Source organism: Conger conger, chromosome 10 (assembly GCF_963514075.1).
Source record: "Conger conger chromosome 10, fConCon1.1, whole genome shotgun sequence".
In the NCBI taxonomy this organism is placed as follows: domain Eukaryota; kingdom Metazoa; phylum Chordata; class Actinopteri; order Anguilliformes; family Congridae; genus Conger; species Conger conger.
In genome coordinates, this window is record NC_083769.1 from 36,551,839 (window position 1) to 36,564,503 (window position 12,665).

General features: G+C 44.6%; 1 protein-coding gene across 6 annotated transcripts; it reads left to right on the plus strand.

Annotated features, from left to right (window-relative positions):
* Positions 1 to 149: 149 nt before the first annotated feature.
* On the plus strand, positions 150 to 11,882 carry LOC133139364 (N-fatty-acyl-amino acid synthase/hydrolase PM20D1.2-like). Of its 6 annotated transcripts, none has more exons than XM_061258849.1 (14): positions 150 to 519; positions 833 to 919; positions 1,625 to 1,860; positions 2,533 to 2,619; positions 4,045 to 4,178; positions 4,523 to 4,642; positions 6,230 to 6,305; positions 6,704 to 6,765; positions 6,867 to 6,945; positions 7,129 to 7,200; positions 7,347 to 7,512; positions 8,270 to 8,369; positions 9,119 to 9,257; positions 10,880 to 11,882. In XM_061258849.1, the coding sequence occupies exons 1-13, from the start codon at positions 300 to 302 to the stop codon at positions 9,246 to 9,248; spliced, it is 1,569 nt and encodes a 522-aa protein (XP_061114833.1). In that variant the 5' UTR covers positions 150 to 299; the 3' UTR covers positions 9,249 to 9,257; positions 10,880 to 11,882. The 6 variants fall into 6 exon arrangements, 5 of the variants coding, with proteins under 5 accessions (XP_061114833.1, XP_061114832.1, XP_061114835.1 ...); XM_061258848.1 differs by having other exon boundaries at positions 9,119 to 9,244; XM_061258851.1 differs by having other exon boundaries at positions 377 to 568; positions 9,119 to 9,244.
* The last annotated feature ends 783 nt before the right edge of the window (positions 11,883 to 12,665 follow it).

Sequence of the window (12,665 nt, forward strand, 5' to 3'; positions counted from 1 at the left end):
AATTGAGAAATATTTTAGCAAATTATATCGTTATTTCACAGTTTACTGTGTTTTGCACGTTTTCTGTTACTGCTGCTGTTTGCATTGAAATCAGTGCACATGGGTATGACGTATGCGGAAGTAAAGCTAGACTGACATTCACGGAACAGTTATGTTGCAGTTCAATGGCGTGAACCCAACCGTACAGTTCAGTGGGGTAAACGCAGAAAGCTCTCGTTCGCTTATTGTGTAACATCAGCATTATTACAAGTACGAGTCAGTACAGAGCCACTGCTGCCGCGACACAGGGGTGGCTGAACATGGCAGGCCAGTCGACGAAGATACGCCTTTGGAAGTTTGTGAAAATAACGTGTCTAAGTTTGACGGGTTTGCTGATTGTGCTGCTGTTGGTGGCTGCGATTCGGACCTTTTCATTAGACGTGAACGTGGGGCTTAACTTGGCGAATTGGGAGAAGACGAAAACTATTGCTCCAGATATCAGCCATAAACAGAGAGAGCTGCTCTTAGCAAATTTCAAAGGTGAATGAATGCAACTAACGAATCGAGTACACATGTAGCTGCATAAATGGTAACTTGGCTTTTTTTTTTTTTTTACTTCTTGATTGATGACATGTTTCTTTGCTAAAGGTAGACAAGCAAAGTTGCAGCTGCAAGTAATCATTGTCGGTTCGCTTGGTTTGCAAGCTAAAGCTCGATAGATTATTGTATTGTCATTTATAAAGTTTGAAACCTATGGCGAAGTTATCCTGATCCTGCTTAATGGTAATTTGTTATTTTTTAATTATGCGGAAGTTGTTTACTGACTTTGTTTTCTTGTTTTCATTCCACCAAGCGGCGATTCGGATTCCAACCGTATCTTTCAGTGAAACGGACCTAAACACCACCGCGCTCGCAGAATTCAACCTTTTGCTGGAACGAGGTTCTGTTAAATCTTTGTGTGTGGGCGTGGGAAGAAGAAATTCTTAGCATATGATGAGCTAATATAAATCATTAAAAGCTCTTGAAATGTATGACGGCTCCGCCCATTTTGGGGTTGCCGTACAATCACTGCTAATATTTAGTAGGATCCATAAATCTTAATACTTAATACCTTATGCCTAATATAATATGGCAGCTGCCGGAAATTGTGACAGAAGGGCTCATATCTTATGATGTAGACCAGCAATGATATTCATGGAAAAAATTAATATGTCAAATGTATGTCATCACTTAGTGAAAAATCATTGTAAATTGAAATGAAATCATGGCAAAAAGTTGAAGCCAGGAATGAGAATTGTCGGTAGTGGCCATATTGGCTTTCACGTGACCTTGATCTCTAAATCGTTAAATGATGGCTCCTTTGAATTCAGCATCATGGAACGCCCCCAAAAAAGGCACCAAGATCATATTTATAGCATGTATATGTCATGAAATACAAGTATTTAGGTCAAAATAAAATTTTAGGTGGTGGCCATTTTGGATTTATGCAAATTATGTCCTCTTGGGTCCCCACAAGGTGGATCTTAGGAAAAAATGTTTGAGGGTCTAACCTGCAGTCATGCCAAATGGCAGACTTCTTTTCTAATTTGCAGTATTTGTTGGCTTAGGGAGCCTAATAATTATTTGGGGGGTATTCTCTGTTTAGCGTTCCCCATGGTGTTCTCCTCTGACCTGGTCAAGCATGAAGTGGTGGCGGATTACAGCCACCTGTTCTGGGTGCCCGGCACGGACCCCACGCTGATGCCCTACATGCTGCTCGCCCACATCGACGTGGTGCCCGCCGCGGAGAGCGACGGCTGGGAGGCTCCGCCCTTCTCCGCCGCCGAGATCGACGGGTTCATCTACGGCCGCGGCACCATCGACAACAAGCAGTCCGTCATGGTTAGAGCGTTTCTTCGCTTCTGTCACATTAAAACACATTTAACAAGGAGGCCTCTGCTCGTCTTTGCCAGTGTGTAAACTCTTATCTCACACTCACTAATATATGGGATTACCAAAAACGCTACGCTTGTGAGGTGCATTGTATTCTTTGCCTGCCGATTTGCACAAAAACATTACAAAAACAGTGCCCCCTGGTGGTGCTTACATCGTTCAGCTGCCGTTAACTAAACTTCACTTGCCAGTGGTGTCAGGTCTGTATATGCCTGTGCTGACACCCATGCTCTAATCCAGTTGTTCAGCTAATTACCCAGGAGGAAAGAAGACCAGGGTTCGGTCTGGATTCTGATTCAAAGGCCGAATGTAATGATCCCTGCTCTAACCTGAGTCTAACCTGAGTCTAACCTGAGTCTAACCTGAGTCTAACCTGAGTCTAACCTGAGTCTAACCTGAGTCTAACCTGAGCATACAGACCGAGCAAGCAGTGCCGCAATCACAGCCCACGCAGACCATGCATAGTTATCTTGATTAAAGGGCATGGATGTCCAATGCAAAGCTTGTCGAACCGAGCTCGCCTGACTTTGGTTAAAAATGAACTTCTTTTATTGTGTAACTGCAGAGTAAAAGGCATCCAGTGAAGGCACTGATCAGAGTTTCTACCTGTGCCTCTTACAGGGAATCCTGCAGGGCCTGGAGTACCTGCTGGAGAGGGACTACAGGCCCCGACGGGGCTTCTACATCGCCCTGGGGCACGACGAAGAGGTCAGTCACTGAGCACTTTATTAGGTATTTATTTATTATTTATTTAATAGCTGTAGCCTATCGACTTAGAGGTTTGATGTGTTGTGTGTTCAGAGATGCTCTTCTGCATACCACTGTTGTAATATGTGGTTATTTGCATTACTGTCACTTTCCTGTCAGCTTTGACCAGTCTGGCCCTTCTCCTCTGATCTCTCATTATCAAGGTGTTTTTGCCTGCCGAACTGCTGCTCACTTGAAGTTTTTAGTTTTTTTTCTCCCCACCATTCTCTGCAAACTGTAGAGATTGTTTTGCGTGAGAATCCAAGGAGATATTCAAACCACCTGGCACCAACAATCATTCCACAGTCAGTCACTTGGATCACATTTCTTCCCCATTCGTATGAAAAACAGCTGAACCTCTTGACCATGTCGGCATGCTTTTATACATTTAGTCGCTGCCACATGACTGGCTAAATAAAAATAAATATGTTAAACTTTTTTGGTGGGCAATAAATACTGTCTGAATGACTGAAGAGTTAGACCTCAGACCTAGAGCATTTTGCTTGGCTGAATCTTTAGTTATATTTATTATTTATAAGAATGTTTTTTCCTCTTTGTGTATTGCCATTGTTTTTGGGCCTTGCTTGTACAGGTGCAGCTGTGGTGGAACATGGCTCTCTAATACTTATCAACAATTAACATGAGAGATCTGTGGAGTAGCACAGTGATTTGTAGCATATTGCTCGACATTATGACAAGTGATGTGCTGTTTCAGTTAGTGTGATTAACAGCGTCCCACAAGTGTGTTTTTGAAACATTGAATTAACATTAACAACACATTAAATGCTGCTGAAAGCTCAAAATGCTGAACTCATATTTGACTGTAGGCATTTCTTTCGCATTTTGCCTGTGCTATTTGTGTCTATTTTCAGCCTGTGACCGCACCCAAGCTTTTGTAGATGACGTATCCGTGGGCAAGCACAAAGCATCCAGTCACTCAGTGGGCAGATAGAACATATGAGTGTTTGTTTTGGAAGGCAGTTCTCAGCCACTGGAAAGCCTGCACGTCAACAGTAGTGGAATGCAGCTGTTATGTACACCACTCAGTGATTTGGTTTCTGCTCACTAAAGCTATTCCTCCTGGTTTTGATAACAGTGGTTCCCAGTTTCAAGGGCCCCGGTCGGGCCATGAATCCACATACAGACTACAGGAGTGCTACACCCATTTATACCTTCCCCTCCTCAAGTTAATTCTAGTGGCAAAGGATTACCTATTGCCAGAGTGTTCTGGCCTGACCATGGTGCTTCTCATTAATCGCTACCCGGGATGTTGGTGATTTACGAATCTAGGCCTTTGCTTGCTCTCATTGTAACTCTCTGGATAAGAGCATCAGCTAAAGGGCTGAAATGTGAATGTTGATCTGACCCCTGACCCCTGTGTCTCAGGTGAATGGGAACGCAGGTGCTGCAAACATGGCCAAGGTGCTGAGGTCGCGCGGTGTGCAGCTGGCCTTCGTTCTGGACGAGGGCCTCGCTGTCCTGGACGGGATCATCAGTGGCCTGGACGGCCCTGCTGCTCTGTGAGGCGCGTGTGTGTGTGTGTGTGTGTGTGTCTGCGTCTGCGTCTGTGCGTGTGCGTGTGTTTACCTCTGTGTCTGTGTGAGTGTGAGTGTGTGTCTGTGTGTGTGTCTTTACCTGTGTGTGTGTGTGTGTGTGTGTGTGTTTACCTGTGTCTGTGTCTGTCTGTGTGTTTACCTGTGTGTGTTTGTTTGTCTGTGTGTGTGTGTGTGTGTGTGTGTGTGTGTGCGTGCGTGCCTGCATGCATGCGTGTACCTGTGTGTATTTTTGCTTCTCTGATGTTCAGCACGGTTTCTCTCTGTGTCTGTGTTGAACGCGTGTCCCTCCCGGGCTTGCGTCCCTGCAGGATTGGGATCAGTGAGAAGGGCATGGCCAATGTGAAGCTGAGTGTCACTACCGCCCCCGGCCACTCCTCCATGCCCCCCAGGCAGACCAGCATCGGCATCCTGGCTGCCGCGGTAACCAGGTGAGGCGCCCACAGACAACGTGAGGAAATGTACTTCCCATGAACTTACAGTAAACATTTAGGAGGGACGGAGATGGTGAACACAGCTGTTAAAATTGACTCACTTTCCAGGGCCACTTCCATGCATTGTGCCCGAGGTTAATGTTCTCCTGTCAAGGCAAGCCAGCAGTTTGTGGGCAGTTTGTTACGCAAAGGGCAGTTTGTTACGCAAACACGGTCAATAAAACATCCAGGGTACGATATTCAGCATGCTTATCCCTGTGGCTTATAGAACTGAAATGAGAGCAGGTATTGCATCAGACTATTGCTGATTTGAAGGGAAATGAACTCCGTTTCATCAGACACGTATACGCAGAGTTCTTCAGTTGTTCTAAAGTGTTTTAGCAGTGCAAGGCAGGCCATCGATCTCAAATTATGTCACAAACTAACTGAGTGCACTTTGCTTGACTAAAGATACAGGTTATTGTCAGAATTGGTGGAAAGAGAGATGGGATCCCCGCTGTCTGCTACTGTTTGTGTAGTGCACCCATACTGACTGACATCCCACAAAGCAAGGCAGAATATGTCTACTAAACATACTGCAGACTGCGCAACATATCCCCATGCTATTTTCCAACGGTATGGTGGAAGTGTTGTAAGACGCCCGCCCTCGTAACAGAAAGCCCCTGTCTCTTTCTCTATGATCTACGGGACTGTGGACCCAAAGATGGCTCCGCCTCTTCCTCTCTGTGGCACCTCCTGAAAAGCCTGCTCGGCAAAACCCCAGAAATATGAATACTACATAAAAGTAGCCTACTTAACTTTCCAAAGTAGTCATGGTCTGCATTGCGGAACACATACTAATATAGATCAGCAGTATGTTTAGGAGACTTTCAGAGAGATTTTCAGCACACAGCAGTTTGGAAGCTCTTTCGGACATGACCATAATGTCATTGCTCACCAGCGACTCCTGCTGGTCAGTCTGTGCTCCTGGTTCAACTACTGAGCTGCACACAAAGAGCCTGATTTACTAACCAATAACATCAGCAATGATTGGTGCAAAATAAATTCTGAAAAGACAAAACCCACACACTCACTTGAGGCTCCAGAAAACAAATGGGTAATTTATTGAGCCATTAAAATGGTTAACATTTTGACCTCAATGGTTCAGTTGAGGTCAAAGCATTCACGATTTTCAAGGCTCAACTAATTACCCATTTGTTTTCTGGAGTTTTCTGGAGTCTTTTCAGACATTCAATTGGTCCTGTGAGCCAGAACCTTGCATAAACCTTTTTGGTGTGCAGTTGTTTTTTGTTTGATATAGGTGCAAAAGAAATACCATGGCTATTCATTGATTGTTATTGGTTTTGTGTGTACTGAAAGGCTTAGCACATGCTAAAGGCCTTAGTAAATCAGGCCCTGACTGCCTCCCACTGACCTGCCTGAACCTGCGGAGTGCTGAGAAGCAGCGGGGACATCACACGTTTCAGAGGAGAGCGCACGCTTGTCTGAGTTCCCCAGAGCATGACCGGGCATTCTGAGGAGGAAAAGTTATTTAAATAAAGAGAGAAGGAGCTGTGGAAAGCGGCTGAAATCTTTTCTCTGCAGACTGGAGGACAGTCCAATGCCCCGCCTGTTTGGTAGCGGCCCAGAGCGTGGGACCTTTGAGCACCTGGCCCACAAGGTAAGCCCCGCCCTGCCTCACACACACCCTGCCTCACACGCACACTGGCCTTCAGGCTTCCCATGATCCTTCAGGACCACCCGGCGCTTCTAACTGGTTTTGGGTGTGAATTTTGCTCAGTGTTTGTAGTGTTTATGCTTTTTAAATACGAGACACCGTTCTAAATTCCATGTCATTGTAATTATTTTTCCCTAAGCATTTGGCATGGTTAGGACTTGCTACATATTTACAAATTATTTCTAGAGGTTATGTGAACTTTTCAGATAGGTATGATGTTTCCCAAAAAGATGTGCATATACTTTTGACTATGAAATTCAAAGTAATTCAGATCTAGAATTAGTGAGTCAACTTGCCTGTGGTTTCCTTCTTTGGTCTTTCCTTGTTTTTTCTGCTGTCAGTTTGGACTCCCTCTCAGGTTCATTATGTCCAACATTTGGCTGTTTTCTCCTTTACTTGGAAGGTAAGTACAGTGTTGAAGAGATTCTATTGGTTCGGTCATTGCTACATTACATTAATTGCATTAAAGAAATGTATATTTACAAATGACATTGCTGTTTACAGGGTAATGGAACGAAAACCAGACACAAATGCCTTTGTCCGAACAACAACGGCCGTCACCATGTTTAACTCCGGTGTGAAGGTACACTACAAACCCAGATGATTAGAAGTACAGACTCTAAGGATGGTGAACTCAATATTTATTTGATGTGTGCTGCAATTATGCCTTTTTCCCTGCAGGTGGCACTGTTTACTACAATATTTGTCAGTGCTCTGAGGTTGCTTTTGTATTATGGTTCATTTGAGTCTCTCTCTCTCCTGACAGATTAATATAATCGCTCCGTATGCTGAGGCCTTTGTCAATCTGCGCATCCACTCTGCGCAGACCCTGCAAGAGGTGAATGTTTTATTTTGACTTTTGTGATGTGTTGACAACCCAAGCAACCGAACCTTCTGTTAATATACTGAGGCACTTCAGTGAGCAGTAACACTGGTTCTAGTCCGAACAGCTCAGTGACCCTGTGGACTCCCTCCGCCCCCCAGGTTCTGGACCTGATCCGGTCCACAGTGAGTGATGAGCGGGTAAAGGTGGAGCTGGTGAATGGGTTCGACCCCCTCCCTGTCAGTGCTTACGATGAGGCCGCGTTTGGGTTCCAGATCATCAAGAAGACTGTGCTGGACATGTTTCCACAGGTCACCGTGGCACCAGGTGAGGGACCTCACACAGGTCACCGTGGCAACCGGTGAGTTACCCCACACAGGCACTGGGGTTGCCAGGTATAGGGAATATCCCACATCCACCACCTCCTCCACCCTCCTGTAGCAGTATAGACCAGTGTTGATATAGGTGATTGGGATTCCTGGGTGATTGATATAGCTTTAATGGATCCAATGACATGATTAGCGATATTGCAGTTAGTGCACTTATCACTTTCTGAAATTAACTATGTTTGCAGTGATCAAACGACAAATAGTTTAAATGTGTTACTGAATGCAGTGCATTGTGGGCAGGTAACAGCCAGGTCGTAGTCTTTCCTTCCACACATGACTGTTTATACCAGGGCGGCCCAACCCTGTTCCTCGAGATCTGCCGTCTGGTCAGTTTTCACTCCAACCCTAACAAAGCACACCTCATTCAACAGTTAGGGATCTCCTTGAGCTGCTTATTAGTAGAACCAGGTGTGCCAAATTGAAATAACCTACAGGAGAGTAGATCTCCAGGACAGTAAATCTCCAGGAACAGGGTTGGGATCCACTGGGTTAAAATGAGCACAGTGTGCTGAACGTAGTGTGCTTCGCTAAATGCAATAATAATCTTTTGCTATTAAATTCATTAAAACAAGAATCTCTGATGCTCCAAGTTTGAAATCTATACTACCAATATCATGCACATTTGGCTGATTTTGGAGAAGGCATTGCACAGTTTTTGGTGCAGTTACTATTTTTGCCTGCTTTTGTTTTGCCAGGTGTGTGTGTTGGAAACACAGACAGCCGTCACTACGCTGACCTGACCAGAGACTTGTACCGTTTCGCTCCCACCTGGTTTAAACCTGGAGACCCACAGAGGTGAGCGATGTCTCTGTGCTGCTGGATTCAGAATGACAGCAATGGGAGGCACACAAGGGCACGGTACAATCAAGAGCAGAACACAGACTCCCACTTTAGCAAGGTTATGCCAGGGTCGTCGCAGAAGCTGTAAGCTGTCAAGTATTTATACCCGAGAGAACTCCAGTTTAATCGGCGGGACCGTGCTGAATTGCGCGTTAAATCATTTTTATAAGGAAGGTCACCTCTTTTCCTCGCAGTGACAGAGTGTGAAACACAGCCACGCTGAATGTAATGGCAGTAGGCCACAAAGTGGGAGGTGCTGTCCTTAACCCTTTGAAGAGCAGGTTTTTCAAGTCAGTGAACTGAAGACACTTATAGAAATACCCACGGTCTGTGTCACATGGGTGCAGTGACAGTGTTCCATTCAGAACATTCTAATCGCATATTTGTGACCTCACACCTTAAAGGAGGGGTGCCCCATCAGCCGAGAGTATGCAGGTTTTCCTTCCAACCAATCACTAAACCAGCTGATTTCACTAGTTGGTTCCCCCCTCTCTGGTTGAAGGTGTGTTGATTGGTGTTGGAATGAAAATCTCTCAGCCCTCTATGGCACATGACTGGGCTCCCCTGCCTGAAAGGGATAAGAGCCACATCACAAACCCAGTATTTTCAGAGTTGAGCTCAGCTCCAGTGAACCCCAGTGGTGTCAGCATTACGCTCAGCTCCAGTGCGAACGTGTCTGTGCTCCTGTCGCCCACCTGATTCAGGTTCCACGGCCTGAATGAGAGGATATCCGTCAAGAACTACGAGGAGCTGGTGACGTTCTACTTCCTGCTGTTCCAGAACTGTGACATCACAAAGCTGCCGGAGCCACATGGTAGTGACCATGAACTGTGAGTGGAGGGGGTGAGTCTGGCCCCACCCATGGGCACGCCACTGGTCCAAGTGCCTGAGGAACCTTGATCAAACAGGACGACCTGCGCTGTTTGGGCGCCATTCACGTTCACGCCTGTTTTCCGTTCTGGTTCCTCAGTGGTGGAATGACTTGCCTACCACTGTCAGGACAGCAGAATCCCTCCCCCTATTTCGACGCAGACTCAAAAACCACCTTTTCAAACTCTACCTTCGTCCTCCCTCCTGATTTCCCCCGCCCCTCCTTTCCGATATCCCTATCCTTGTCTAACCATAAATGTAAATGTAAAATTTTGTCAATGGGGCATGGAAAAAACGAACAAATCAAAATAAACAATGGCAGAGGTAACCGTTGCTGTGTGACGCACGTCATGCGGCCTTTTTCAGAGTGATTAGTTACTGATTAGCCGTGTCAAAGACATTTCGACTCTGATCATTTACGTGTTTATGATACAGTCCATAAATATTTGGACAGTGACATAGTTTTGGGTGTTTTGGCTCTGTACTCCAGCACATTGATTTTTAAGGAAAAAAATGTGCTGGAGTATGGGGTCACAATGCTTAGCTTTCATTTGAGGGTCCATATTGGGTGAACAATGTAGTAATTATAGCAGTTTTTATACATAGTCCCCCCCCCCCCCCCATTTTAGTGGGAAAAAAGTAATTGGACAATAGGCTGCTCAAATGTTTCTTGGACAGGTGTGTTAAGTTTAATCATTAGTTCATGCATAAAAGAGCCAGCAAAAGGTCTAGAGATGATTCTGGGAGTGCCATCTGCATTTGGAGTCTGTTGTTGTCTCTCAATATGAGGACCGAAGAAGTGAAAATGCCAGTAAGCAGGCCATCATTAGGCCTTTTATTAAAATCAGAATAAATCAATCAAAGATATAGCCAGAAAATTAGGTGTGTCACAACTGTTAAGTGGTACATTAAGCAAGAAGGCTTCGCAATACGGATATAGAAAGCCTCAAATTAAAACATTAAGTCAGCACTTTTTTCTGGAGTACAGATAAAAAATTAAAAGAAATGTGTCACTGTTTTTAAGTACTTACGGACTGCATGGAACTGGCATATGCCTTTATTTCCCAATACAGTTTCTGAGCCAGTGCAAAATCTTCTGCTTAATAATAACATAATACTACTGCTACTACTAATAATAATAATAATACAATCTTTAAATCTTTGATCTGCATTTTCCCCAGTCAATTATTCTACTGTCTGGCCCTACTCATACTCAGATTACATATTGTAGGTATATATCACTAATAGTCCACCATTATAGCAGGGTGTACATTTCACAGGCAGGGTGTGTGCAATTAGCAAAAATGAATATGAATAAACACCAAGTATAAAGTGTGTCCATTTGGAGCATGTGCCCACTCACAAGTGTTTTTGTAGCGGACACTGGTGTGCTTTGTCTGGACATGGTGGGAAGTGATGGGTTTTTGTAGCAGACACTGGTGTGCTTTGTCTCGACATAGTGGGAAGTGGTATAACCTGAACAAAACTGAAGACACTTATAAAAATATCCACAGACCGTGTCACATGGGTGCTGGGGGAATGTTTGAAGATTGTTGTGTGTGTGGACACAGGGAGATCTCTGCTCCATCTTGCAGGAAACAGACTGTGGGGTGTCCTTCCTTTAGACTGTGACTCTGTCCCCTGGCAATTACTGTACGTTGTGCAGTGACGCATCAGTCCGGAAGACTGCAGCCAGCATACCATCTGTTCTGCTGCGATTAAAATTCTTCTTCAGAAATTTAAAAAACAAGTTCTGACTGATGTGTAAACTGAAAAGTAGAGTTGTTCACATATCTGGCGAGTTATAATCACATAATTTTATGGAAAGGTTTTTTTTGGGGGTTTTTTACCATTTAGTTTTTTTTTTTTATGTTTGGTTGCCTGTTTTCCCTGTTAATATTTGACATTGCATTTGCCCCCTGTTGAGTCTAATCAACTGTAAGCTGCTTTGGATAGTAGTTTCAGTTAAATAACTAATGTAATTTTGCGGTTGCTTCTGCCGGATTTTGTGACCCTCCTCTTCTGGGGTGACATTGGCTCAAGTGGTAAGAGCAGTCACCTGGCAGTTGGAGGGTTGCCGGTTCGATCCCCCTCCCTGTCCCTGAGCAAGACGCCTAACCCCCAAAGGCTCCTGGCGAGTTGCTTGGTGCCTCACATTGTAGCCAATCGCCATTGGTGTGAGTGTGTGTATGAATGGGTGAATGAGAAGCATCAATTGTAAAGCGCTGTCAATAGGTGCTATATAAAAATGGATAAACATGAATTTAACACATGCTCTGACTGAAGAAAGCACAGGAATCATGTTCTCAAGTCACAAAAATGTGATTTCTACTGATGAGTGTTTGAAATATTATTCTTGATTTCCTGCTATTTCGTAGAGTGCACATACATGGTATGTGGATCTGATTACACTGAAGCTTTGCAGTGTTATGGGCGTCCTTTAAGAATGTGTCAGTGCTGGTCATATTTCTGAGGATTATTTGCGTAAAGAGTGTGACAGAGATTTCTTAATGCTATGCTGTAAAAAAAATAATTTTGTGATTTCCATGGATATGTATTGTACTGCATTTGATAATAAAGAATGGTTCAAGAACCCAATTGTTTTCCTAATTCTGCCATGACTAATAATAAGGTTTGTCTTTGCAAGATTGGGAAATACCTTTTTCATGGAATTCTCTTGGACATGTGTCCTTTCCATTAAGAGGTGAAGCAATAGTTGTTGTGCATTGTAACTTGGCCTGGATTGGGTAATCACTCATAGTTGTTTCTAAACCAGGGGTCACCAATGCACTGAGAACTAGAAAACGCTGTGGACCAGGGTTGTACCGTTTCAAGTCTTCATGGTGGAATTTCCCCAACAGTTCTTGTATGAAGTTGAAATCATGGAGTGGATGGAGAGGGAGAACATGCCCATACGGATAACTAGCTGTTGCACACAAAACATTGCATAATTGCAATGTCTTTTGGTGTTGGTGGGCGATCTTTCCTCTGGTCAAACCACAATGCCCTAGTGCAGTGATGGGGATGCTGTGCTGTAGGAGATGCACAGTACACATGCACATATGGCGATGCAGTGTGGGAGATGCACAATGACTTTCAGATGAGACGTTAAACTGAGGTCCTGACTCACTGTGGTCATTAAAGATCCCATGACACCTTCCATGGTAAATTGGCTCTTTCAGTCTGCCTCCTAATCATCCATCCATCCATCCATCCATTATCTTAACCCGCTTATCCTGAACAGGGTCGCAGGGGGGCTGGAGCCTATCCCAGCATACATTGGGCGAAAGGCAGGAATACACCCTGGACAGGTCGCCAGTCCATCGCAGGGCATGCACACCATTCACTCACGCACTCATGCACTCATACCTATGGGCAATT

Excerpts from the sequence above, each read along its gene's own strand:
- LOC133139364 (XM_061258848.1), top strand. The coding sequence starts at position 300 with ATGGCAGGCCAGTCGACGAAGATACGCCTTTGGAAGTTTGTGAAAATA. Across the intron at positions 4,643-6,229 it reads CTGGCTGCCGCGGTAACCAG|ACTGGAGGACAGTCCAATGC; the intron begins GTGAGGCGCCCA and ends TTTTCTCTGCAG. Across the intron at positions 7,201-7,346 it reads CTGCGCAGACCCTGCAAGAG|GTTCTGGACCTGATCCGGTC; the intron begins GTGAATGTTTTA and ends TCCGCCCCCCAG.